Source organism: Thamnophis sirtalis, unplaced genomic scaffold (assembly GCF_051295495.1).
Source record: "Thamnophis sirtalis isolate CommonGarterSnake01/CBP01778 unplaced genomic scaffold, rThaSir2_p1.2 scaffold_6, whole genome shotgun sequence".
Taxonomy (NCBI): domain Eukaryota; kingdom Metazoa; phylum Chordata; class Lepidosauria; order Squamata; family Natricidae; genus Thamnophis; species Thamnophis sirtalis.
The window spans coordinates 65,396,243-65,420,372 of record NW_028261386.1 but is presented as its reverse complement, the minus strand read 5'-3'; the positions used below and the strand labels follow the sequence as shown (position 1 = coordinate 65,420,372).

The following is a 24,130-nucleotide window of genomic DNA, read 5'->3' as shown; positions in this document are numbered from 1 at the left end:
CTTGGTGTTCCAAGGGGTTCTAGAAGATAAAGATGTTGTGTAAGAGATACCAAGAATGCAGTGGTGGGATTCAAATAAATTTAACAACCGGTTCTCTGCTCTAATGACCAGCTGGGTAGGCGTGGCTCGGTGAACATGTGGGCATGGCCAACTCAACATCACTCAGGTCAATGGGTGCTTCGCCTTAGCTTTTACAATGTAATAAGGGATAACCAGAGAGGCAATTTCTGTAAGCAGGGCAATAAAGATTAGACTAGTAACAACACCAGAATGTTTCCTTACTGCCTTCCTTACAGGATTAGCCCTGTAAAGTGGAAAAAAAGAAAAGGAGATTTCTTCTCTGAACTGCTTAGAAAGTTAACAACCGGTTCTCTCGAATAGGTGCAAACTGGCTGAATCCCACCACTGCAAGAATGCTGTTGCCATTAAAAAAAAATCACAGATAATGAATGTTCAAATGCACGCTTTGGAATAAGAATAATAAAACATATTAATGAAAGGATGGAGATGGTAAATATTAGCTGCATCCTGATGCATGAGCACCAAGACCAGAACTAGACTGTCAATTCTGCTGAAGGACTAAAGTTTCAGGTGGCTTCAAGACAACTGCTGTGGGATTGCTGTGCAAAGTGGAGGCCCAACATGGGATCTGACTGTCTATTCACAGATAGGAAAGGAGAAGAGAAAATAGAAACAACCAGAAAGCAAACCCAAATTTGCTACCCGCAACTTTGCCAATTAAGTTTTAACTGATGTGCTTGATGAACTTTTGGGGTAATTTAGTGGCAAATGCATTTTAGGCTAATCACACTTCTGTTTTAGCAGAAGCAGTACTATTGCCAGCATAGTCTCTGAATTGTAGAACTGTTAGGTCATAAACTAATTTACCGCATTCTAACCTACTTTGAAGACAAATGCAGGAAGAACAGTAAGTGTGTGTATGCATTACAGATTCCATTTACTTGATTAAACTGAAGTTCTTTTTCATTGTGTTAAAAAATAGAAAGGTTCAGAAGAAAGAATAGGCACTGTACATTTTATCTGATCAGTTCTGATAACTCAAAACTTATATGCTTTCTATATTTGTGAATCAAGAGATGTAGATATATCCAGCAGTATTATTTCAATGTGATTAGCTGCAATAGGTTTGATCTATGATCATGATCTAATTAGTGAAAGTTTGAAGAGAAGTAGAGAGGCTGGTGCAAGTCTTGGCTGCTTTGAAAGAAGCACCTGTGCTATCCTCCTCAAGAAGTCACTGTTCAATCCAGCTTTCTAGAAAATTAGTAACCAGTTTCGACGTTGCCTTCTTCGTGATTCCTAATGGAACTGGGTAGGGGAGGTGCCACAAGAGCTCTGTGTTATGGGGTGCCACAGGCCTCAGCCTTCTCCTGTTGTCTATAAGAAACTGTTGAAAAAGGACATTTGCAAGCATGATTATATATATATATATAATTATATATATATAATTATTAATCAGTTTATTATGTTACTTTTTGGGCTTTAATATTTCGTAATTTCTTAGTTTTTGGACTCTTCAGAAATGGTGTAATGTACAAGCTAAGTGAATGAATGAATGGCTGAATAAATAGGTAAACTAACCCTACTTATTTTTTTTTAATAGATCAGTGAAAAGTTGGCAAGGTGCTGCCATCTGCTGTGATAAAAGAAATAATAGAATAGAATAATAGAATAGAATAAACTCTTTCCTTCCATTCACCAAAGATTACCTTAAGAGAACTTCTGCAGTGAGTTGTGAATTCTGTTAACATTTCAAGAGGACACAATTGATTTCTACAATTTATCATCTGCATCTGCAGCATCTTAAGAAGCACCTTCTCCAAGATCTACTGCCTCTTTCCCTAGACTCTGTACGGCATGATAACGCCATTGTAGAGAAATGATTGCTAGGAATAGGGTATTATTTGGGGTTTTTGTTGTTGTTGTTCGTATATTAGTCTCACAGTTAATACAATGTTTTGAATCAAATAACACAATACAATCAATATGAGATAAAAAGGCAAAACTTTGGAAGCCTAAGAAAATAAACAGGTGTCTGTCTAGCAGCCAGAATATTGGTTAGGTATTAGGAGAGTCCAAGGAGGAACTTGAAGACACAGGAATTTAAAAACGAGTTGCGAAACGAGTTTTTGTTGCGAATAATAAATGCATTCTGCATTACTTCTGCTTCCAAAGAATGTGCCAAGGTGATTCTGCAAAGACATAACTCATTGATGTAATATTTCCCATGTAGTAAATATATGATTAACTTTAAGGCTGCCATATTACATAGATCTAGCATCTCCTCATCATATATTATATGGGTTTAGTTTTGAATATTCTACCATTTTCTGGACGTTGGCCACAAAACAAAACTTTATAATTTTCTTCTCCATTTTCATAGATAAAATATATAGGGTTCAGCTTCTCCTCATTATCAGTTTTATTTGAAGGAGTGGGTCTCTGAGCTTCTACAAAGTGCTGATATCTCAGATCAGAATGAGTAAAACAGCTTTGGAGGTTTCACATGCATAAATTTCCATCAGCTCCTGCTGATGCCCATAAGTCTCTCTTGGCTAAGCTCCAGGCTTACAAACAGAAGTCCTAGAGCTTCCAGAGCTCCTTGAAATGTCATTTACTTCAGTTTTAAACCTCAATATCATCATCATAATGAGTACTGAAAACAAAGGAATCATTGGCATTCTTGGGTCATGTGTTGAAAACAGTCAGTGGTTATATTTGGGCAAATGTCTACAGAGCAATTTTTGTTCTCAATAACCATCCTATTTTTAACTTGTCCTAGTGTACATTCACTTTTATATATGCTGCTCAGGGAGACACACAAACCTCTTTCTCCATCTGAAAATATTACTAGAGGTGTTATGAAGCAGGTACAGTAGTACGTTGCCTTCCCTTCAACATCTTTGAAGAGCAACCAAGGCCGCCATTCATATAACTGGGTTAGAATTTCTGGCACCATTTGAAATACTATGCACTTTTGCAAGTGAGCCTCACAATTGCACCATTGAAGGTTTATCAGAAAACCCAACAGTGATTAGAAAAATTAACATCACTGCAGCTGCACTTACCATGCCACTATGCAACTGGATACCTCCTGCATAATTTCATGTTGTGATATTTCACATGTCTTAGTGAACAGACAAGTGTTACCGAACAAATTCAATCATGCAAGTGTGTCATTCCACAAAGGGGAATTATGTGCCTCGCGATGTCCTCTATTTGTCAACACTGAAGCAACTTAGCCCCTGGGAGATTTATTTATTTTCTATTAGGCAGGCCATTTTTGTACATCTTCTCATTTCTAACCAAATTTACAGTGAGAAATACTCTGCTAATGAGACGTGACAGTTTCATATCCAAGCTTTGGCCCTCTCTAATGGGATTATGTTCACCTCTTAAGACATTCAGACTTACTGATCCTGCACAAGGATATCTGTACAATCTAGAACAGGGATGTCAAACTCACATTGTCATGGCGGCAGCGTGTGACGTATCGGGAGTTTTTTCGCTTTTGCTGAACCGGGTGTGGGCATGGCCAGCCTGTGACACATCCGGCCAGCGGACCATGAATTTTAGAGCCCTGATCTAGAACTCAGTTTTAAAGCTTCAAGGATTGAGTCCCAAAAGGCCTTTCTGCAGTAATGGAGGATATTATCTTGACATAAAGGAAGCCATCTATGGAGAAGTCCTGTCCAATTCTTCACAAACACGTGGAGGGAGAGCGCTTCCACGATTCCCCAGTTTCCCTAGTTGGCCATACTATTTTTGGTTAACATTGAAGTGGGGTGATTGGTTGGTGTCCTTGCAGTTATTTTAACAATTTATTTTTGCGTTGCAGGTATTTCATATTTTTCAGGACATGGTGGTCAATTGTTTCATAAAAGCATCCTTCATTTATTCCTGCCTGTGTTTTTGTGGGTATCAACCTGGAATTTGTCATTGGACTAATTATATTGATGTCACAGGTGTTTGAACATAAGGCCACTTGTTTGTATTATTTGCTGTCTGCTGCTGCTTTCTTAGCTGCTAAAACAACAGCCAGGCAAGCTAGTGAACTGTGCTATTCTTTGCACAGGCTGTCTGTACCTCTGCAGGCAAACAACCCCAGTCTTTCATTCCTCTCCCTTCCATCTGAGTCAGGACATGAACCTGACAGCCTTTTCACTTCCTGCTTACCCCCTTGGGGTGAACAGTGCTTATCCCAGAATCAGAATTTGTTAGTTCTCTGTATTATTATTATATACTTTATTAATTAAACATGAAACTCAGTCAACTGATAATGAATAAAGTATATGATGATGATGATGATGATGTTGATGATGTTTAATCAGCCTTTGGGGCTGGTTGGTAGCTCAACAGCTCGAGTCCTAACCAAGGACCTAGGAACTGTTAAGGTAACATTGGAGGATATAAGCTGTTCCAAGTAGGGTGCTTTTTTGTAGAATCAGAATGTTCAAGTTGTTGTTGTTGTTGTTGTTGTTATTATTATTATTAGTGTTATTAATATTAGTATTATTCATCAGAAAGGTTGCATGAACTGCCCTCTTCCTATTTTGGAGCTAGAGAGAATCAGCCTGTTCTAGTGGCTGTTGGACTAGGCTTCAGACTGGGAGTTGTGTCCAAAGGCATGCATAGTAGTGGTGTGGCTAGCAAGGCATGGTTTAAAAAAAAAGTTATGGTGGCTGTGATGGTACAGTTGAAGTTCTGTCCATTTAAAAAAAACAGCAAATTTTGATCACACTTTAATGGCCACCATCTTGATTTTTTTTCACTATAATTCCCCAGCTCTCCTGAGGGTCAGGTTCCTACCCAAATCTCCAAGCTCTAGAATGAAGAACTATTTCTTAATTTCACAGATGTCAACCGGGAGGCAGGTAACTTTTATTGGCTATAGCAGTTATCTTCACAAGCAGGGATGGAGGGCAAAAAGATGCCTTGGGCAGAAGACAATCCAAGGACCCCATGCTGCTGCAATTGGTCAAAGAAAGCAAGGCTGCTGTGGCTGCCATCTGCCTCTCCAGCTCAGCACTTTGGCTTTGGAAGCAGCTAGTTGTATTCCCAGTTTCAGAACAAAAACAGAAGAACAGAGATATAGCAGAACCAGATAGTGACACTTTCATGCTGCCTGCTGGGCTCACTATTCTTCTCATCTGACCTCAGTAGGAGGGAATTGAGAAACAGGCACCATAACTGTCCTCAGTACTTGAAAGGCCCTTGCTTGGGACTAGGAGTGTGGTGGTCAGAACAAGTTGTCCCGTCACTAAGTGGCCGAGAGGGCTTCTGCTTCCAAAAGTGTCGTGTTTGAACTGGCTATTTGTGGCAATAAATGGCTGTTGTATGGCCAAAAAGCAAACAAGCTTTCCAGAGTCATCCTGACGCCAAAATCAAAATAAACAAATCATTAATCAGATCCCCCCCCCAAAAAAAAACAGGTCAAACATCTGCTATAGAAAGTAGAGAGGAGATGAATGAAAAGGATAAATCAGTCAAAACACGTTCCTTATTCAAGATTGAGTGAAGTAGGTGAACAGATTAGAATTGATTTACAAAGGCTGTTGTGGAATACAAATGAGAAAAGGGGATGCTGCAATGTTTGAACAGTAGAGTTAAAGAGTTTATAAAGACATGCAAACCTTGTTAAGCAAGAGAAATTCAGCATAAATCAATTAAAAAACAACCGCCAACTAAAACTAGATTAAGAATTAGAACATAAATTGGAAGAGAAATTCCAGTGTATTGTTGATGTAGCTGGCATCTGTACTCCTGGTTCAAAAAAGGCTTTATTCTTGTCTACCTGGGGATTTGACTCATAAAATTAGAAGGGGGCAGACATAACCCATGAAATTTCCCCACTACTTAGGCAAGAATTTCAAACATCACTGACAGATAGTTGTCCAAATAGTTTTCTGGGAAGCCATGTAAATCAATGAACTCTGCCCTTCAAAAATATTACATCAAACAGTTTTCGTAATATACAGCCTGAAAATGCCCTTGGATTAGCCAAATAAGACATATCCCAAAACTTTTTTTTCATAGTTTGCATTAATTAATGACAGTGTCTCATAAAATGTATGTTTACCTAAGAGAGTAAAAGAGTAAGTTGAATGGCTCCAGGTTTTGGTTTTATGCATCTCCTTTCAACTGTCTCAAATATCTATTCTGTAGCTATTATTTTAAACTATGAAACAATAGGAATTTCATTGCTGGCAAAATGCGTAGAGGGTCCAGTCTATCATATAACTGATAACATTTATTGTGACTTGTTTGCACCAATTACTGTTTTAGTAACATTACATTGCAACAATTCATTGGAAGCTAGTTCACTTTTTTAAATCAATGAATGGTTTGACTCAGGGGCCACCACAGCCATTCTATAACCAGGAGGCAGATGTTGAGTGATTTTTTTAAAAAAAAAATTACATATATGTTTTATGTTTATCTTGGCCTGATATATATGTAGCTTGGAAGGGAGGACCTCATTTAATTAAACACATCAGAATCTCAATAGATCTAAGTCCAGATTATACTTTTACAATCAGTTTCAGGGTTCTAAGTAATAGACCCTAACAAGCAAAACTCCGAGGCAGATGAATTCCTCAAATAGCTTTATTGGCTATATCTTATTGGCACAGATCTGATGAAAACCAACTGAAGGTTCCCAGGTTTCACCTAATTAAAAGTTTTCTCTCAACCTCAATCAGTCACATGGTCCAATCAGAACACTGTCTGGTTGTCTGAAGACCTCACTCCTCCTTTCTCTAGCCAGGTGTGAGAATGTCCTTGGTTCCCAAGAGAAAGTATTTTATTTTGGCTACAAACCCCCAGCTATCTTTAATCCCCTCTCCCTATCCTTCAGCTCCAGTATAGCAACACTGAAGCTCCAAGATGGCTTCGGTCAGGTCAGCTTCAAGGTGACATCAGTATTGTAAATTGTACCACTTTATTAAGTTTTAGTTAAAGATCACACTTAGAATACTACCTCCAGTTTTGGTTAACATATTATAAAAAAGATGTTGAGACCCTGGAAAGAAGGCAGAAAAGAGCAGTGATGGTGATAGCAATAGCAGTTAGACTTATATACCACTTCATAGGGCTTTCAGCCCTCTCTAAGCGGTTTACAGAGTCAGCATATTGCTCCCAACAACAATCCGGGTTCTCATTTTACCCACCTCGGAAGGATGGAAGGCTGAGTCAACCCTAAGCCGGTGAGATTTGAACAGCCGAACTGCAGTCAGCTGAAGTAGCCTGCAGTGCTGCATTTAACCACTGCGCCACCTCGGCTCTGATTAGGTGGCTGGAAGCCAAAACATATAAAGAATGGTTGCAGGAATGGGGTAAATCTAGTCTAGTGAAAAGAAGGACTAGGGATAACATAGCAATGTTCCAATATTTGAGGGATTGCCACAAGGAAGTGGAAGGGTCAACCTATTTTCCAAAGCACGAGAGCAAGACAAGAAGCAATGGATGGAAACTAATCAAGGAGAGAAGCAACCTAAAACTAAGGAGAAATTTCCTAACAGTGAGACCAATTAATCAGTGGAACAGCTTGCCATCAGAAGTTGGACAGTCACTTGTCTGAAATGGTGTAGGGTCTGCTGCTTGAGCAGAGGGTTAGACTAGAAGATCTCCAAAGTCCCTTTCAACTCTGTTATTGTGTGTGCTATTGGGTAACTTTTCTTCAACAAGCTAGTAAATGTAGCCTGGCGATGTTTCCATAATCCAAAGAATACCCCTTGCAAATTTGCTCATGCTTTTTACATTTATAATTCTGTTCTTTTTTATATATTTGATCCAGATTACATCAACTTGACAAGCATTGCCAGTCTTCTGCCCAGCAACTTGTAGAATTACTCAACAAACAGAATGAGTTATACAAGGAGCGGCAGATGCTTACAGAAGAGGTGGATTTTCTGCAGACTCAGGTATCTCTGAAAACCAGGAGAAATATTCATGACTTTAGTTCATGCAAACCAATTTTTCCTTTTCTTCTTTATGGCTTATTGATACACCATGGTTGATTGGCATTCTCATTCCTTATTAAATCAGAATTTTTAATGCTCTCCACCCCTTCTCTTCTTTTTCTTTTCTTGTGGAACTACTGTGGAACTGCTGATTTCATTTCTTTTGTATCTTAGTCCCATTTTGAGTTTCTGTTAGCATTCAGCCTCTATTTGTTTTTGCAGCGGGTAATTGTGCCCAGTCATTAATATGATTCTGTTTCTATTGGCTGTGCTAAAATGGTAAAACGGGTTGAGGAATATTCATTGCCATTCATAGCAGTGGTTTATAAAGATGAAGAAAACCATTTCACAAAAGTGCTGTAATTGTTTTAAACTTGAAACAAAAATCTTCTGATTTGATACAATTGGCCATTCTTTGACAAAATCTCGTCAAGGTGATGTATTCTAACATAAATCTGTCACCTCTTTTGAAGGGAAAAGAGGCAACTATAGATGTTTCCTGATACAGGACTTGTGCTATTTGCTGTTAAGCATGAGCTATGTTAAGAAATCATGGAAGCCTTTTTTTTACAACATGTTGTTGTGAAATGTAACTCTGTACACAATCAATACAAGAAAGAGATTTGAAACCTGTTTATAGGATATACATTCATTGTCAACTATCTTTTTAAAAAAGTAACAGAAAAATCATGTAAGATTGCAGATCTCTACAAGTGGTAAAAGTCCATCTTTTGTTGTTTGTTTTCTTTCAGTTATCCTCTGTCCCACAGCCATAGTTGAAAATGTTTCGGGGAAAACATCAGAGAAGAAAAATGCCAATCACCTTTTTTCAGCATAAAGACCTGATGTGCTTAGATCGTTAAACATTTGTCAATGTCTTCCCTTGCTGGGAAAGTCATCCCATCTGTCTTGGACTCAATAACTTTTTTGTGCTCTCTCAAGAAGACAATTCTGATTGTTTATACTTTTAGATGATTTGACACGTGCAGTCTTTTTGGATGGAACTTGAAACATGCAGATAAGTTATACTGGATCAAAACCAGCTTTAAATGCAGTATTATCCCCCCCCCCCCAGTGCTCCTCATTTTTATATCATTTTTTACCCTGACTAGAGAGGTACGCACATCACCTTTGAAATAAATTAAAGTATTATTGTCCCATGGGTGAGGAACAGTTCCCCCAATAAGGTTGAAATCTGTTTCATCTTTGCAAGATGATGAAAAGTTTCTTTTCCTACAGCTCTGGAGCTTAGTATTGTTGTAGTCTGCAGTATTTATAAATGATTGCTTTTCTATCTGAAAGATCATAAATGCAGCTCTCTGATTGGACTGTAGAGTTGTTTGCACTAAACCTGGTGCTTGAAGACATCAATAATCTTAGATGTTAGTTTAAAAGTCAGATAAATGACATTCTCAATGGTTTTATAAATAATTCGATGATCGTTGATTTTTCATGTTTTCATATAAATGAGTAATATATATAATATATAATCCCTAGACAAAACTCTATTTGAGGTTGGAATTCGTACATACATCATATTCTCCTTAGAACTCGATATGATGGTAGCAAACCTTTATGTTTAATAAATGTCAGTCTAGGCAAACATACATGGTTGGGCTGAATTGAAAGAACAAAAAAGAGATGGCAGTGGAAGTAGCTGATTTTTCAGTCCGTTTGTGGCTTTACCATCTGCCTAGGACTCACATCTATAAATAAGTCTTAAAGTATGGATTTGTCCTAGCACCACAAAGCCAGCATCTTTGCCGCAAGTGTTCTTCAGCAGATACAGGATATGAAAGAGTTGTGCTGTTCTGGGATACCAGCACTGTTTTTGATTTGATTTTGTTGTGACAATCATAGGCATATGGAACTGCCAGCATCTCTGACCAGATTCCCTGCATGTTACATCTCTTGGAGCAATTTTCACAGAAAAAATAGTTTACCTGTCCAATATTAGTACCTTAGTCCTTCACCATCTCCCGAGCAAGTGGAAAATGTTCCTCAGCCTGGCTTCATAATTGGTGAAGAAGGAAGAAGGGAGGTTATTAATATTCCCAGATTCTGGAAAGGGGCGAGGTTGATTAAAAATAGGACAGGTTCAGAACCTCTGCACATATCTGGGAGAAAGGGAGCTGTCTGTTGTTCATCAAATAGTTATTACAGTATGAAGAGAATGAAAACAACTTCAGCCTAGAAAGCTCAGAAATTGGGTTTGAAGATTTAGTAATCGCCTTCCTTATTTAATAATCTTTGTGAGATTCTTTTACTTGACTGTCAGTAATGTATCAGAGGCAGATATGAGAACCAATTCAATTGTTTCTGGGTTCTCTCTGGAGAACTTTAGCTGCCATAAAGCAGGAAACCTGGTTAATTTTACCCTCTCCTTCCCACTGTTTTGTGTTCCACAGCATGAAGCAGACTTGATATGCTGGTTGTCCAGTCAGGGCAGAAGCCTCGTTTTAGGTCAACAGGTTATTCTTAAGAGTTTAAAAAACAAAGTGTCTGGAGAATCAGGTTTCTAAGCTCTCACAAAAGAAGCTATAGCCAAAGAAGCCAAAGACCAGAAATGGATGATCCCACAGAACCAATTGGAGCCAAATAAGTCACATCCTTCCCCCCCCCCCACCCGCAAAGACCACTTTACCTCCACCTTCCTCCTCTCTGCAGGGTATAATATCTAAATAGAATGTTTTCCATATTCTTGTGTAAAATATCTTTTTCTGCTGGTTCTCATTGTTCAAGGCAGTGGTAACAAGATGGAGACTCTGTAGTGAGGGCATGTCAACAAATGGTGAATTAGGGCAAGAAAGCTGTGGAGCTGAGCCTTTTAACATTTCTGCTGGAGAAACAATGAACTATTTTTTTAAGTTGGAGAAAAAAGCACAGTGTGGCAGAGGGGAAAAGTGTGTGTGTGTGTGTGTGAGAGAGAGCGAGAGAGCGAGGGAGAGGGAGAGATCTTTTATCCTGCAGCTTAAAGATAGTGATGATGTAGAAATATTACAGCAAAACTGTAGTTGGTCTGTTTTTATAAGAAGACACACATGTATTTTGAAGCTGAAAATATCTCACTCTATTTTAAAAAAAGTAAAACATTGTAATTGCAAATCAAGATATTAGAATCTAAAGTTGTATTTATATTCAGTGCACCTAGATTCCATATAAGCCCCATGTACATTCTTCCACATTAAAAACTGAATGGATGTAGCTCTGTACTTTGCTTCTAAATAGGTCCACCTGCCAAGGAAGCATACATTTAAAAAACAGGGCTAATATGGAGGTTGATGTGGAGTATCCTGAGCATCTAGAATGTCTTGAATGATGCCCATGATGGTTATAGTCACCAAGGTAAGAATTTAATAAAAATGTGAGAAATTAAATCAATGTTGGACTCCTAGGCAAAAGTTCTAATTTTATTATAAATCTACCTATAATCAAAAGTCGACTTGGGATGGAGACAGTGCACAAACAAGTGGGTTGACTAGCAAGAGGAAAAATGTGTCAGCTTGTAGTGGGGAAAGGAAGGGCAAGTATGACAACCAATCTTTGATCAAAGTCTTAAGTTGTTGAACAAACTGACTTCTGAATAAATATTGCTAGAGCTATAACTGAAATGTGACATTTGGTTGCAAAATAGAAATCACAGGACTGCACAGTATTGTTTCAATGCAGAATCTGTACCAAATAATAAAATGAAAGTTCTTGGAAATCAAATAATAATTGACTATTTGATAAATGGTGACTCATAGCAAGGTTTTAGTTATGATTAAAAATTATAAATACTGAATTGTCCAAGGCAATCTTATTTAAACCCTTCATACACAGTGCTTTAAAGGGTGCTTGGAAATGAAGAAGGACCAATAACACATTTGCTTTGGATATTCATTAACATGGCAATAATTTCATTTCACCCTTATAAATATGTAATAAATATTTATTAAATACATGAATAAAATGTTTCTTAATATTATCCACCCTGAATTTTCAGCAGTAGGATAGATTTAAAAAAACAACCCAAATAAATAAATGTGTACATGCTTGACAGAAGTAAACAGAAGTGTAACATTATGTCATTTTATAACTAAAAATGACTAGCAAATATGCAATTATTAGAATTTCCTGGAGCAATAACTCAAAGTCTAGCATGGAATCTTAATTTATGTGTTTTAATTGGAATAGTTACATACCTCTGGTCATAAAATGTTTTCATGGTATAATAAATATTGACTTAACTGAGAAATCATGATTACATATAACTAAGGCACAGTCCAGACAAAGTTAAGGTTTGTGATCCCATTGATTTCAGTGGGAAGGTTCCAGCACATGCATAACCCTGTTTTTCCTCCTAAAATATTCTTTTTACCATTCGGTGTCCCTCAAGAATTTGTTCCCACCTCACCTAACCTTGCATTCATTCTCCAAACTCAGCAACCACTATCTTCCAACTAGTAGTAGTATTTTTCCTAGCTCTTACCAATCTTTCAGATATTTAAGATCCTACATGTATTTAGACAGAACTACATATTTCTGCCTGTATTTTTATTTTCCATTACTTCCATTTCTTTCTTTACCAAGTACACATCCTTTTATTCCTTTGGTTCTCTTAAGCATTCTGCTGTTAAATGTTCTGAGTTTTGCTAATCTGTTTCTCAAGCATCCCTGGCAAATATTTGTTCACACATGCTGATTCATTCTTGATAAACTTATCAGGTGATTACTTACAGGTATAAATGAATTCTCACTTGTAATTGATTACAAACAGAATTCACATACTGTATTTCTTTTTGTCAGTTTAAATAAGACAGTTCACATGTGAAGCTGATGGTAAAAAACACTAAGTACGGATTATGTAAATGAACACAACAACTGATTGTTGAATCTCTATGCATTGATTCATTGCTACTTGAACTCTCATATGCTATTCTTGTCTTCTTTTAGCATTTCCAAATTGCCTTAAGTCTGATTTGACTTCTGGCCACTGAGTCTCTGGAAACCTGCACTCCTCTGTTTTTTCAATTCACTGTTTCATTTGAGAATGTTTCCTTTTCCAATTGGGCACCTGATGACTTCAGCAGTGTAGATACTAAGTCTAAGTTCATTTCAGGTATAAAGCTATTCTGGAGACTGTGGTTTCCAATAATTGTGATCCATAAAAACGGCATTGTTTTATTTTGCAATGAAAACTTAAAATCAAAGCAGTTTGAAAACAGGGTACTTTAAAGGCCAAACACTAAGCTGTTTAAAGAGCCAAACATTGTTGTAAGTGCCTGACTAAAAAGTGTGATCATTGTTTGGGAACTCATCATCCAAGCAATTCAGAAAAAATCACTAAAGATGGACCTTTTCTGTGATGGTACCATAATTTTTAACTCTTCCTCAGAAATAGATTATTTTTCCACTTTGATCTGCAAAAACTATTTTATTGCTACAAGTTTCAGTTTCTACAACAGTTTATCCCAGTTAAAATACTTGCAGCTACTTTTTTTATACTGTGTTACCATATTTCAATGCTCTATTTCTAGTTCTTGCTGATTATATAATTAAATTGTATGCCTTTTTGGATAACTTTACAGAAGAGTGGGGTAACTGTCTGGCATTCTTTCTGTAGTAGATACAGCAAAGGTCTGAAGATCCAGGATGAAACAACCTTACAACAATAGAACTGACTGCTATTAGATGGGATAATAATAATAATAGAATAATGACAGAACAACACAGTTGGAATGGAGCTTGTAAATCATCTAGTCCAACCTCCTGCTCAAGCAGGAGACCCTATACCATTTCTGAGAGAATTCCCAGAAGCTTAACCCATGGGACTTGAAATTCCATGAAAGCAAAACAAAATGTATATATAACAGCAACATTACATTATATAGAGAAAGTATTTTTGAAGGCATTCAATCTTTTGCCTCTTAAAGAAATGTGGTGGTCAATTTGACAAATATGATACTGTGGTTTTGTTGTCTCAAGTTTGCATTTTTGTAGTCAAAAGAATACTAAGTATCTATCAGATCTCACAAGACAGTCTGGTGGCTTCAATCTGACAAGGTTGAAGTACAAAAAGTTAACAAATATTCATTCCTTTCCTTATTGATTTTTAATGCTTATTGAAAGCGGTAAGAAAAAACCCTCTAGAACAACAAAGCATCTTTTCTGAAATCTCTCTCCTTTTTTTAAAGCTTTCCATTTCTAGATCTTGGAGATTTATTAAATGATTGATTGCCTTTAAGTCAGTTTTGATTTCTGATAGGGCCTCAAGAGGGAAATCTAAGAAATCCTACGGCTCTTGAAATGCTTATTTATAGTTTTTAGGATTGTATTCTTAATATTACAAATTTGGAAAACTTATTTCTTAAAACAATTTTGGAATTGTTCTACACAGAGCAGTCCAATGTTTGAAGTAAATTAATATATATTAATTAAGCAAATGAGTCCTTAACTCCATAATTTTGAGTCAGGCATGAAAGAGTAACAGAAATGAGTGAATGGATGTTATACTGGAATCTTATGATTTTCCAAGCTACTGATGTCTGGGACAAACTGGTAATTATTACTCATGATTTTGCAAAAGCAGAATCAGTATCAGAATGCATAGTTTCTCATCAGTTATTGAAGCAAGCACCTTACATATTCTTGAACTGCTTTTTTGTGTTCGTAAGCCTGACTTTATTACTTTTGCCATTTCTGTAAGTTCCCATTCATAATTTTTATTATTCATTCCAAAATCTTTCCTATTTAACTTGTATTCTTTTATACATGGAATGCATTTCCATAATGAATGCTATGCTCTGATAATTTCAGTTAAAAATAAAAATGTTTTTCTTAAATGTGTCCTCCAGCATGCTTTTCTTACAGTGACTGTGTATGAATTATACAACAAATTCTGCATCTGGTTTCCTTCTGGCTCCTTCATTCCGTTCCCATATTTTTTAGACAGTGAGCGTCTTTAAACAGTGGGAATCTTATATATAATTAGTATTTAATAAATGTTCTTAATTACAGAATTATCTAAAAGGAGATATTTCCATATGGGAGAACAGAGCAGTTTCTTGATAATTTATATGAAGACTGACATTGTGCACCGTCAGATGCACAATGAGGCGATGCACACAGTCAGAAGAAAGCACCAGCCTTTTAAAACTATCGTCTGTATATCTTTATGTTCAGATTTATACTTTAGAAACTCTACACTTCAGTTATACCTGCTGTAATTCAAAATTATGTATTTCAGTCATTTCAACAGAGTATGCAATTTCTTTTATCCTAAAACAAAGTGGAAAAAGAATTGTAACTTTATGTGCATATGTATTTCAAAGCAAAACCAACAACATAGACATAAATTTAACAGATTGACATTGTGCTTTATTTATACTGTGTGCATAAATAAATACACAAATGAGTGTCCCTATATGTAAGTGTAAAACTAGTAAAGATATGTAATGTACAAAAAGTAAATAAAAAGCCCTGTAGTTATTTTAGATCCTTATGGTCATATGCTAAAGAAAGTAGCCTAAGTACAACTAAGTACAAATACAATTGTTTCTTGGACTTAGTCTTGTCTGCTTAATATCCTTAACTATACAATTAGATTTGTCAGGGATTTTCTGAAAAAACTAGCAAGGTCAAGGAATTTCACAAACTCTAGAGCTAAGGGAAGATAATTGAATGATCAATTTAGAGTTTTTATTTAAATAAATATTTTACATTTCATGCTTACCTGTAAATGCACTACCAGGATCAAGATAAGGAAATTCTACTGTAGACAGTACAAACAGTAGCAGCAAAATTGTACATTGAGGTGTAATATAGAGACCCTGCACATAGTAAGGAAAGCTTACATTTTTTCACTCCAGCAGAAGCACATGGCCTGTGCAAGAACTGCCAGCTTCAAGAAGTGACACCTTCCCCCATTTAAAAAGAAAAAAAAAGTATAAAACAATACTCTGCAATGAGCAAAATGTATTGGAAGAATCATGATGGGAAGCAAAGCTGTGTGCAAAAATTATCCAGATATAAACCAAAGTCTTTGATGTCGTCAAGATGGCTGCAGTGTTAAGAGGACATCATGTCCTGGAAGCAAGTATAAGCTGGAGCCAACAAGATACAATGAAAATACAATTTCTTGAAAGCTCTTGTGTCAGGGTAGCAAAATTCAGAAAAGGCTGCAAGACAGTAGAAAAGCTACAAATGTATTGTGGCCATAGTGTTAGTTCTATTTTTTAAAAAATACTGATGTATTACTTGGGAAGACTAGCTGCCACATTCTGAAGGATTATTTCATATAGGAACATGAATTCAAATCCCAATTGCCTTTAAATCAAACCAAATGATATAAAGCTGTGACAAGTTTAGCCAATCTGATGAGCTTCAAGTATTTAGGCCTTTCGATTTCCATCATCCTATCCTCCTTAGCACAAGAAAGGAAGGGGATAAAGCTTCTAGTGCTGACTTGGGTCTGTGGACAACACACTAAATGCAGGCAACTGATATAAAATAGGATGCCAGCTTCGGAGATTCCCCCCACTTATTTATCAGGATGTGTTATAGTAGGCTGCATCCAACATTAGATGAGCAGGCATGCATTTGCTACATTCCAGCCTTTGAGAAAGATTTAGGGAAGGAGGATAGGAATGTTAGTTCACTAGCAGATGTCAGCCCAGTATTAATAATATATAAATTCAGAGGCAATTTAAATATTGACTTTTAAATATTTTCTCTATACAAAATGGCAAAAGTTCTGTTCTTTATAATATGGACTAATTTGCAATTCCATGGCAAATCTGTGATTTAAAAAGACAGATGCTATTTGATTTGGAGAAAATTATGATAAGGCTTTCTATAATACTGTCTTTTATGTAGAAAAGAGGTTGCCTTCTCTTTCCGCCCAGAATTTGTCAATTCTTTCTGACAATGGCTGTCATTACTATAGGCCAGTCACACTCTCTCAGCTAACCTATCTCATAGGATTATATGAGGAGAGACTCCTTTTTTGCTACTTTTAACTCCTGAAGGAAAGATATACAACAAAAATTATTCAATGTATATGGCCATCTATTAATCCCTTTTCCTCAATGACACAATATAGACACAATGCAATATATTAAAGAGTTAAAATAGCAGAGGCTCTTCTGGTTCATCTCATACAGAACTTGGTTTAATATTATTTCCTACTTTGAGGCTGGATGTTAGCGTAGTGCTCTCAGCAAAATGCTGTAAAAGTGCAAGTTCTTTTTGAGATCCTAATCCATAAGACTACTGGGGAAGTAACAGAATCATAAAGTCCTTTATATGAAATATATAACATATAGAAACTACATGGTACTGAACCTGTTTGGTGCAAGCCCACTGATTCCAGGAAAAGATCTCTGATATCACAACGAAAAAGCTGTAGGATTGTGTCTGCAAAGAAACTAATGCGATACCACACATTGCTTGTATTGTTCACTGCTCTTTGAAACTTCAGGTAAAATAAATTAATTTCATTAATTATAATCACTTCAATATAAAAGAGATATATCACTATATTTTGGATTTTGTTCGTAAGACACATGGTTTTAGTGTTGCCATCTAGTGCCAAAAGAAAGCTGGTTTTTTGTTCAGCTGAGCACATATTCATCAAATTACAAGTTCCTTTTCAGGAAAATAGCAAAATTGAAAGTTGGTTTAACTTTTTTCATAAAACATTTTATTGTGTATATAGTAGCACTGCCCTTGTCTGAAAATTCAGGGGACGGTGAAAGACATTAATGATCTCATAAATGTTCAGGAGATTATCTAGAACTTTGAAGACTAACCCTATGATACTTCTATAACTTCATTTGTGAATTTTGCCAAAAAGAGCAAACGGCAAAAAGTGTTATCAAAGTATTCATTTATAGTAATGATCTAAAAAGTAATCTATGATGTAAGCAATGAATACTTCAGAATGGTAGAGCCCATTCACTATTGAATATGAATGATCTTGGAGTAATGTCCTGATCCCATCAGTGTTGCACAAAATACAATGTGTCCCCTGGTCAATACTGCACTCATGATGAAATATTCTGTCTGAAGCCCAATGTTTGCACCCTGCAATACAGATGGGATCATTCAAATGTTTCAGGTAACATGCCTGTACAACGAGATGATATATTTCTGATCCTTTGGACAAAAGCTACTTTCTTCTGAACTAGCACATTAGGTTGGTTGGCAGGAGGAATTCAGAAGAGTTAATATTTATAAATAACATTCTCATCTATCCATATTGTATATTGAGAAAGGGTGAGACATTGAAGCCTTGTTAAAAATCTAAAACTCTGTTAAAAAGTGAGTGTAGCGGGAAAACTGAATTGAGCCTTATTCACCTAATATTGGTGCAACAAGCATCTTAAACGAGACAGCTTGGTATTCAACAGATAAGAAAGAGTACACATTAGCCTCACTTTATACACAGCTACTCATTTTCTTCCATATTAGCATAACTGGTCTATGTTGTTTTTTCATAACATATTAATAAGCAAGTTTTACTAATCTAGAATCTTGTATAAAATATCCCTTATACAAAACCAAGAAAAAGATCACAGAAATTCTATTTTATGTATTTCAAGATTTCATTTTTTCTTAATCTCCATAATTTTACTACATTACGTTCCCTGGCCAACACATCAAAACTCAAAAAGCAATGGGTAGAAACAATTATAATCAGATAGGATTATGACTAAAAAAAATCAAGTCATCATAAAAATAGTATTAATGATTTAGAACGTAAAATATAATATTTGTATAATGTAAAAATGGGACTGCATGGAATGTTTTTTCCTCTATACTGACTGACCAATGGCATGTTTACAAAAATAATTTATCATTGACCATCACAAATAGTGCAGGACTAATGGACTTTAGACACAATGAACAAAATTTCCATGTGGGCAATATTCCAAAAATAACAGACTTCTCCCTTGTTTGGGGAATGGTCTGGGCAGCAGTTGCTGCTAAACCCTCAAAAATGGATATGCTTTCTGTTTAACTTCTGGGAGACAGAAAATGCAAGGTTGGTCAGGTGGGTGTATATTGTAGATACTTAATGGTGAGTTCCTGGGAGGGTCAAGGAGAAAAGGGGCTGAGAAAACCTGGCAGACGATGAGAGGAGGAGCGGTGGGGCTGAGCTGAGGAAAAAAGGCTGGGGAGGTGCTCTGAGGAGGAGCAATAGCTGTGACTCCTTCCCCTTCCCTCACCTGCAGCTCTGAACACTGCTAGAGGAGCTAGAAAGAAAAGCGTCATCAAACATCCCAAAGACTGATGCTAGGAACAACTACCTCCCTTGAAGGGCTGTATCTGAAAGTGCTTTTTCCTGTAGTCCATCTCTAGGAAGGGGAGTGAGAGCAAGGAAAGTGGGGTGTGGATGGTGGGAGGCAGAGGGCAACCTGAGAGTTTAACGGACATTCAAATTGAATGAATACCCCTTTCCCCTAAACAGTCTGTTCAATTGTGGCTGCTCTATACTTTAGTACTGAACTATATCCTCTTAATGATTATGTGTAACATAATTATGAGTAATCTAAAATAGTCCAAGCACACACTAATCAATAAATGTTTTGAACTGTGAAAAAGCATGCCTGTTCCAATCCAGCAAGACTGATCCATGTGCAGACTTTTATATAAGGGCTGCACAGGAGAAGAAATGTATCTTATATATGTCAGGCTTTTTTATTAGCTTGGGCTGGCATATTTCAAGTAGGAAAATGATGATAGTACATGACCTCATTCATTTGGAGTATGAGACTCCTGACTTCTCTTATTTATCCATGGCAAAAGGAGAGAAGTGGTCCTAATTAACTTCCTTGTCCATCTGAAGAGCAAATAAATTTTTGCATATTAGTACTGCTGAACTCAGAATACTTCAACTATTATTAAAGAAACAGTATACTTGTATTTAATACATAGTACTAAGACACTGATCATAAACTAAATTTCTCATTCTTTCTGTCTGTTCCTTACTGCTTCCCAATTTTTAATAAATGCAGATGTTGTCTTATTCTATAATCATTCCACACAAGAGATACACAGTATTTCTGACCTACTATAGTATACAATGATACTTACCTTATTTCTTTAAAGCATAGATTTATCCTAGCTGCCTGAATAAAATGCCCACATGCCTCTTGATAACCCTAGCACGTTCCACTGCCTGCAGTGATACTTCAAAGTATGTACATTTTCTGCATCAAGAGATGGATACAATTGCATGTAAATATTTTTTAAAGTCATGAGGGCAGTTTTCATAAGACTTAGACAAGTCATATAAGAGCTTAAAAGATTATAGGAGTTACAAAGAAAGAAGTCAAGAATCATCAGTTATAATCCCACAGATCATCCTTCAGGGCTAATCTGGCATGCACTATTACACTTACTAGCTCCTTTAGAAAATCCCAACTCCCATCACCAAGGGCCATGTCATAAATTGCCTTTCGTCACATGTTTATTTTTTAAAATCTTTTAAATGAAAAAATAAATATTCAAACATCCTATTTAATAAATATTTTGAGAATTAGGTTTACTAAAAATGTTGCATCTGTCATGGCTAGAACTAATACGGTATTTTAAAACAGATACTCCTATCAATCTAACTAAATGTTTGAAACTTTACAATGCATTTCTTGTAATCACTGTGGCCTTGGTAACTTAAAATTTTTGAAGGTTATCCAACTTCTATACCACATTCAACTTCAGTAAAGACTGTGCAAACAATTGGGATACATAGGTTGGGGATTTTTTTCTCTTGATCATAATGAAATAGTTTAACTATAAAAACCAAATTCTAAATACAAGGTACACTTTCAGAATTTTAACATTTTCATATAGAAAAAAGTGCATTCTTTTGTTCAGCTTGTACAGTTCTTCCGTACATTATAAAATAAATTGCAAGCCTCTTCTAGGATGTAGCAGCATTGCAAACATGACACATACAATCATTGTCACTAAAAAATAAATACTACTGAAGTGTAACAAAATATTCAATTAAAACATCTGAAGAAAATAAAACTAGTTCATAAACTCAAAAAAACATAAAAGGTAAACAATTGTTTACCTTAGTATACAAATTTTGGTGAAAAGCAATGTTGTTAAGCTTGTCTAAATTCTTCAGCCTCCAGGGGTGATGAATATCAACGAAGAAAAAGGAAAGCACAAGACACAAATCATAAGAGGTTGAAACAACATCACTTGCTGCTTTTATGTGATAATTTCTTCCATTTAAATGTCCCATTCTCCATAATTGCACATGAATATGGAAGTCTAAGTGGGAAATTGGTAATCCCAGACTTTTTGCTTCTTGGGTAGTATCCAACAGTTAAAAAATAATTATATATAATTATACATATATCTATCTATCTTTGTGTGTTTGTGTGTGAGTATGTGTATGTACATGCGCACACACACATACAGACACACAATTATAGGTCCTTAGCCTGAATGTTTTTATCCACATGTTAAACGTAAAACTGATTCAAGTGATGGCATACATCTACCGAAAGCTTGCATATGTACACAACCACCTTGTAATATTCCCTCATTCTGTCAAGCTCCAATCAGCTTGTGAAAACATCCAAATTAATGGAATTAATTTTAGAAGGGAGCAAGAACCGTATCACAGACCGGCATGCCCTTTAATCTCTGCTCTGGGAAGGCAAGAGAATAAGAGCTAGTTGTGCACAAATCCACGCAACTGAGAATTTGCCTTCTAATATCTGGGGAATGCTTTTTGCTATGACTTTCATGCTGAGACAGCAGTAACCGCAGGTCAACTTAGAACAATGTAACACCTCATGCAGATAAACCAAATAGGCTGATTAATCAAAAAAGGAAATTGGTCAATTTGGAATGATTTCTGAAAGTGCTCTGCTCTCCTAAATAATAACAAGGACTGGTGGTGATGTTCAGGAATCATTTTCAGTGATAAATTGAGTATGTCTCTATAGCAGGAATACAAAACAGGAAGTTATTCCCGGCCACTTGCAGAATAAGAAAACTGAGGGAAATGTGGTCGTCTCTCATTGTCCATGCAGTCCATGCCATCTTCATCATCTGTGGAATTGAAGGTTAAAGATAAACTCATAAAAATGACTAATATGTTCCTCTTTATTGAAATAAGGAGTTTTGCACATATTTTATTATTAGAATGCTACCATCCTAAATGCATTTTTCTTAAGATTAGTTCAATGAAATGTGGGGAAAAATCACATTTTTCCTTTCAAATTTTATTGTTGGAAGAATTAAAATATACATTTTATATTTCAAGTTGCCAATTAAATATGAAATTATTTTTGTATTTATGTTTACTATGATCTTTTGTAGAGATATGTAAAACTGAAGACTATTTTTGTAAATATTTTTTAGAATGAGAAGCCGAATAGACAGAATAAGATTAATTAGGCCTTGTACAAAATATAAATGTTACAAGTCTTCAGGGATTCAAGGATGTCCAATATTCAATAGAATGAAGAAATAGATTATTGATAAATAGACTCCCACTCCTGTAGATTAATACTCTGAAATTTTGAACTAATTCCCACCTACTCAGCCAACCCATCAGAGGGGCTTTTTTATCCTTCTAAATTAGAGTACATCAGAGTACATAATTATGTTTAAAAAGTCACTGCTGAAGATTTCCTACTATAAGATCTCTTGGATAGCTCCAGATATACTCAATACATATACAAATAAAAGGCAACCAATAACTTCTTATTCTTCCCCTTCTGTCTCTGCAGTTCTATCCTGATGATTTGGATGAATGTGAGTGACACAGACCTTTGCTATTGAAGACACCCACCAAAAAGAATTTGGGAAGACTACAGGGTGTCAAAAAAGGGGAGGAGAAAAAGGGAAAAATTAAGTGAACTATCAACTTCTTCTCTTCTTGCTGAAAGACCTTTCTGATTCCCAGGGACCCTCCTCAATGGCTGACTGATATCATCATTAGATGCTCACACTCACAAATTACTATTATAGTTATTATTTGTTGTAATAGCTTCATAATCTAAGATTATGTCTTAGATTCTTCATAATCAAATAAATGAAATGTGAAATCCTCCCCTCCTACCTTCCTTAATAATGAGATACTTACATTTTTCAGGTGGCGTTATTGTAATAGTTTGAGCAGTAAACTCTTCGTCAAAGTATCTGGTGTCCGTCTCAGATGTCACTTGAGGTTTAAAAGGAGGAACAAGCTGAAGGTGTAGTGAAAGAAAATTTTTTATTAATACATATGAACATTACATTCCAATTTTCACAAATCATCCTTTCCCCTGCATGTATGTCTTGGTTACTTTCTCTTCCATTGATGTCTAAAAAAATAGTTTCATGTGGTTTATAGAATCTTTTAGATGGCAAGGAGGTGATGGGTAGCAGGAAGAAAGAAGAACTGCTTAATTCATTCTTTGCATCTGTCTTTATGCAAAAGGAAGAAATAGTTCAGCTTATCAAAAGCAGTACCCGCGACAGAATAGGAATGTAAGTCAAAACAGACAATAAAATGTAAAAGAACACCAGTAGTTCACAGTCTACTTCTTGATAAGGTAGAACAACACAGGATAGAAAATACTACTACCAAATGGATTCGCAACTGGCTGACCAACTGCACTGGTGAAACCACACTTGGAATATTGTATCCCATTTTGGCCCCCACAATACAAAATAGAGAGATCATAAGACCATATAAACAATGAAAAGAAGGGCAACAAAGATGATAAAAGGTCTGAAGGCAAAGCCATATGATAAACAAATAAGGAAATTAGGTATGCCAAGTCTTACAAAGAGAAAGATTAGGGGTCTGCCAGTAGTTGAAGGGCTGTCACAGAGAAGGAGTTTACTTATTCTTCAAAGTACTTGGGGGCTGGACAAGAAGTAACAGGTAGAAGATCATTAAAGAAGGATCCAACCTACACAGAACTAAATTGAAAATTTCCTAACAGTGGGAACAATTAGTCAGTGGAATGGCTTCCCTCCAGAAGATGTAAGTGCTCCATTATTGGAAGTTTTCAAGAGGAGAGTGGACAGCTATTTGTCCAAAGTGTTATAAGGTCTCCAGCTGAGCAAGGTGTTGGACTAGAACAGGGGTCAGCAACCCGCGGCTCTGGAGCTGCATCTGCTGTGGGTCCCTGCCTAGTAAAACCAGA

The 24,130-nt window shown here is 36.2% G+C and overlaps 2 protein-coding genes across 13 annotated transcripts in view; one reads left to right on the top strand and one right to left on the bottom strand.

The window, feature by feature from the left end:
* The window catches only part of SDCCAG8 (SHH signaling and ciliogenesis regulator SDCCAG8), a 117,674-nt gene extending 94,666 nt beyond the window's left edge, over positions 1 to 23,008 (top strand). For 5 of the 10 annotated variants that reach the window (XR_015696981.1, XR_015696979.1, XR_015696978.1 and 2 more), the window contains 3 exons: positions 7,817 to 7,943; positions 8,735 to 11,327; positions 12,918 to 14,806. Coding sequence is in view for 1 of the 10 variants with exons in the window: in XM_014067419.2 (XP_013922894.2) it covers positions 7,817 to 7,943; positions 8,735 to 8,758 (151 nt within the window). In the remaining 9 variants the exon portion in view is untranslated. Of the gene's footprint in view, positions 1 to 7,816; positions 7,949 to 8,734; positions 11,767 to 12,917; positions 14,807 to 22,723 lie in introns of those variants that run through there. The other 5 variants (XR_015696975.1, XR_015696976.1, XR_001313603.2 and 2 more) reach the window with 5 other exon arrangements.
* Positions 11,900 to 24,130, bottom strand: part of AKT3 (AKT serine/threonine kinase 3) — a 163,745-nt gene continuing 151,514 nt past the window's right edge. Inside the window, exons 13-15 of one of the 3 annotated variants that reach the window (XR_015696982.1) lie at positions 23,080 to 23,182; positions 17,307 to 22,040; positions 11,900 to 16,141 (exon numbers count right to left, since the gene is read on the bottom strand). Coding sequence is in view for 1 of the 3 variants with exons in the window: in XM_087718033.1 (XP_087574159.1) it covers positions 21,955 to 22,040; positions 23,080 to 23,182 (189 nt within the window). In the remaining 2 variants the exon portion in view is untranslated. Of the gene's footprint in view, positions 22,041 to 23,079; positions 23,183 to 24,130 lie in introns of all 3 variants that reach the window. The other 2 variants (XR_015696983.1, XM_087718033.1) reach the window with 2 other exon arrangements.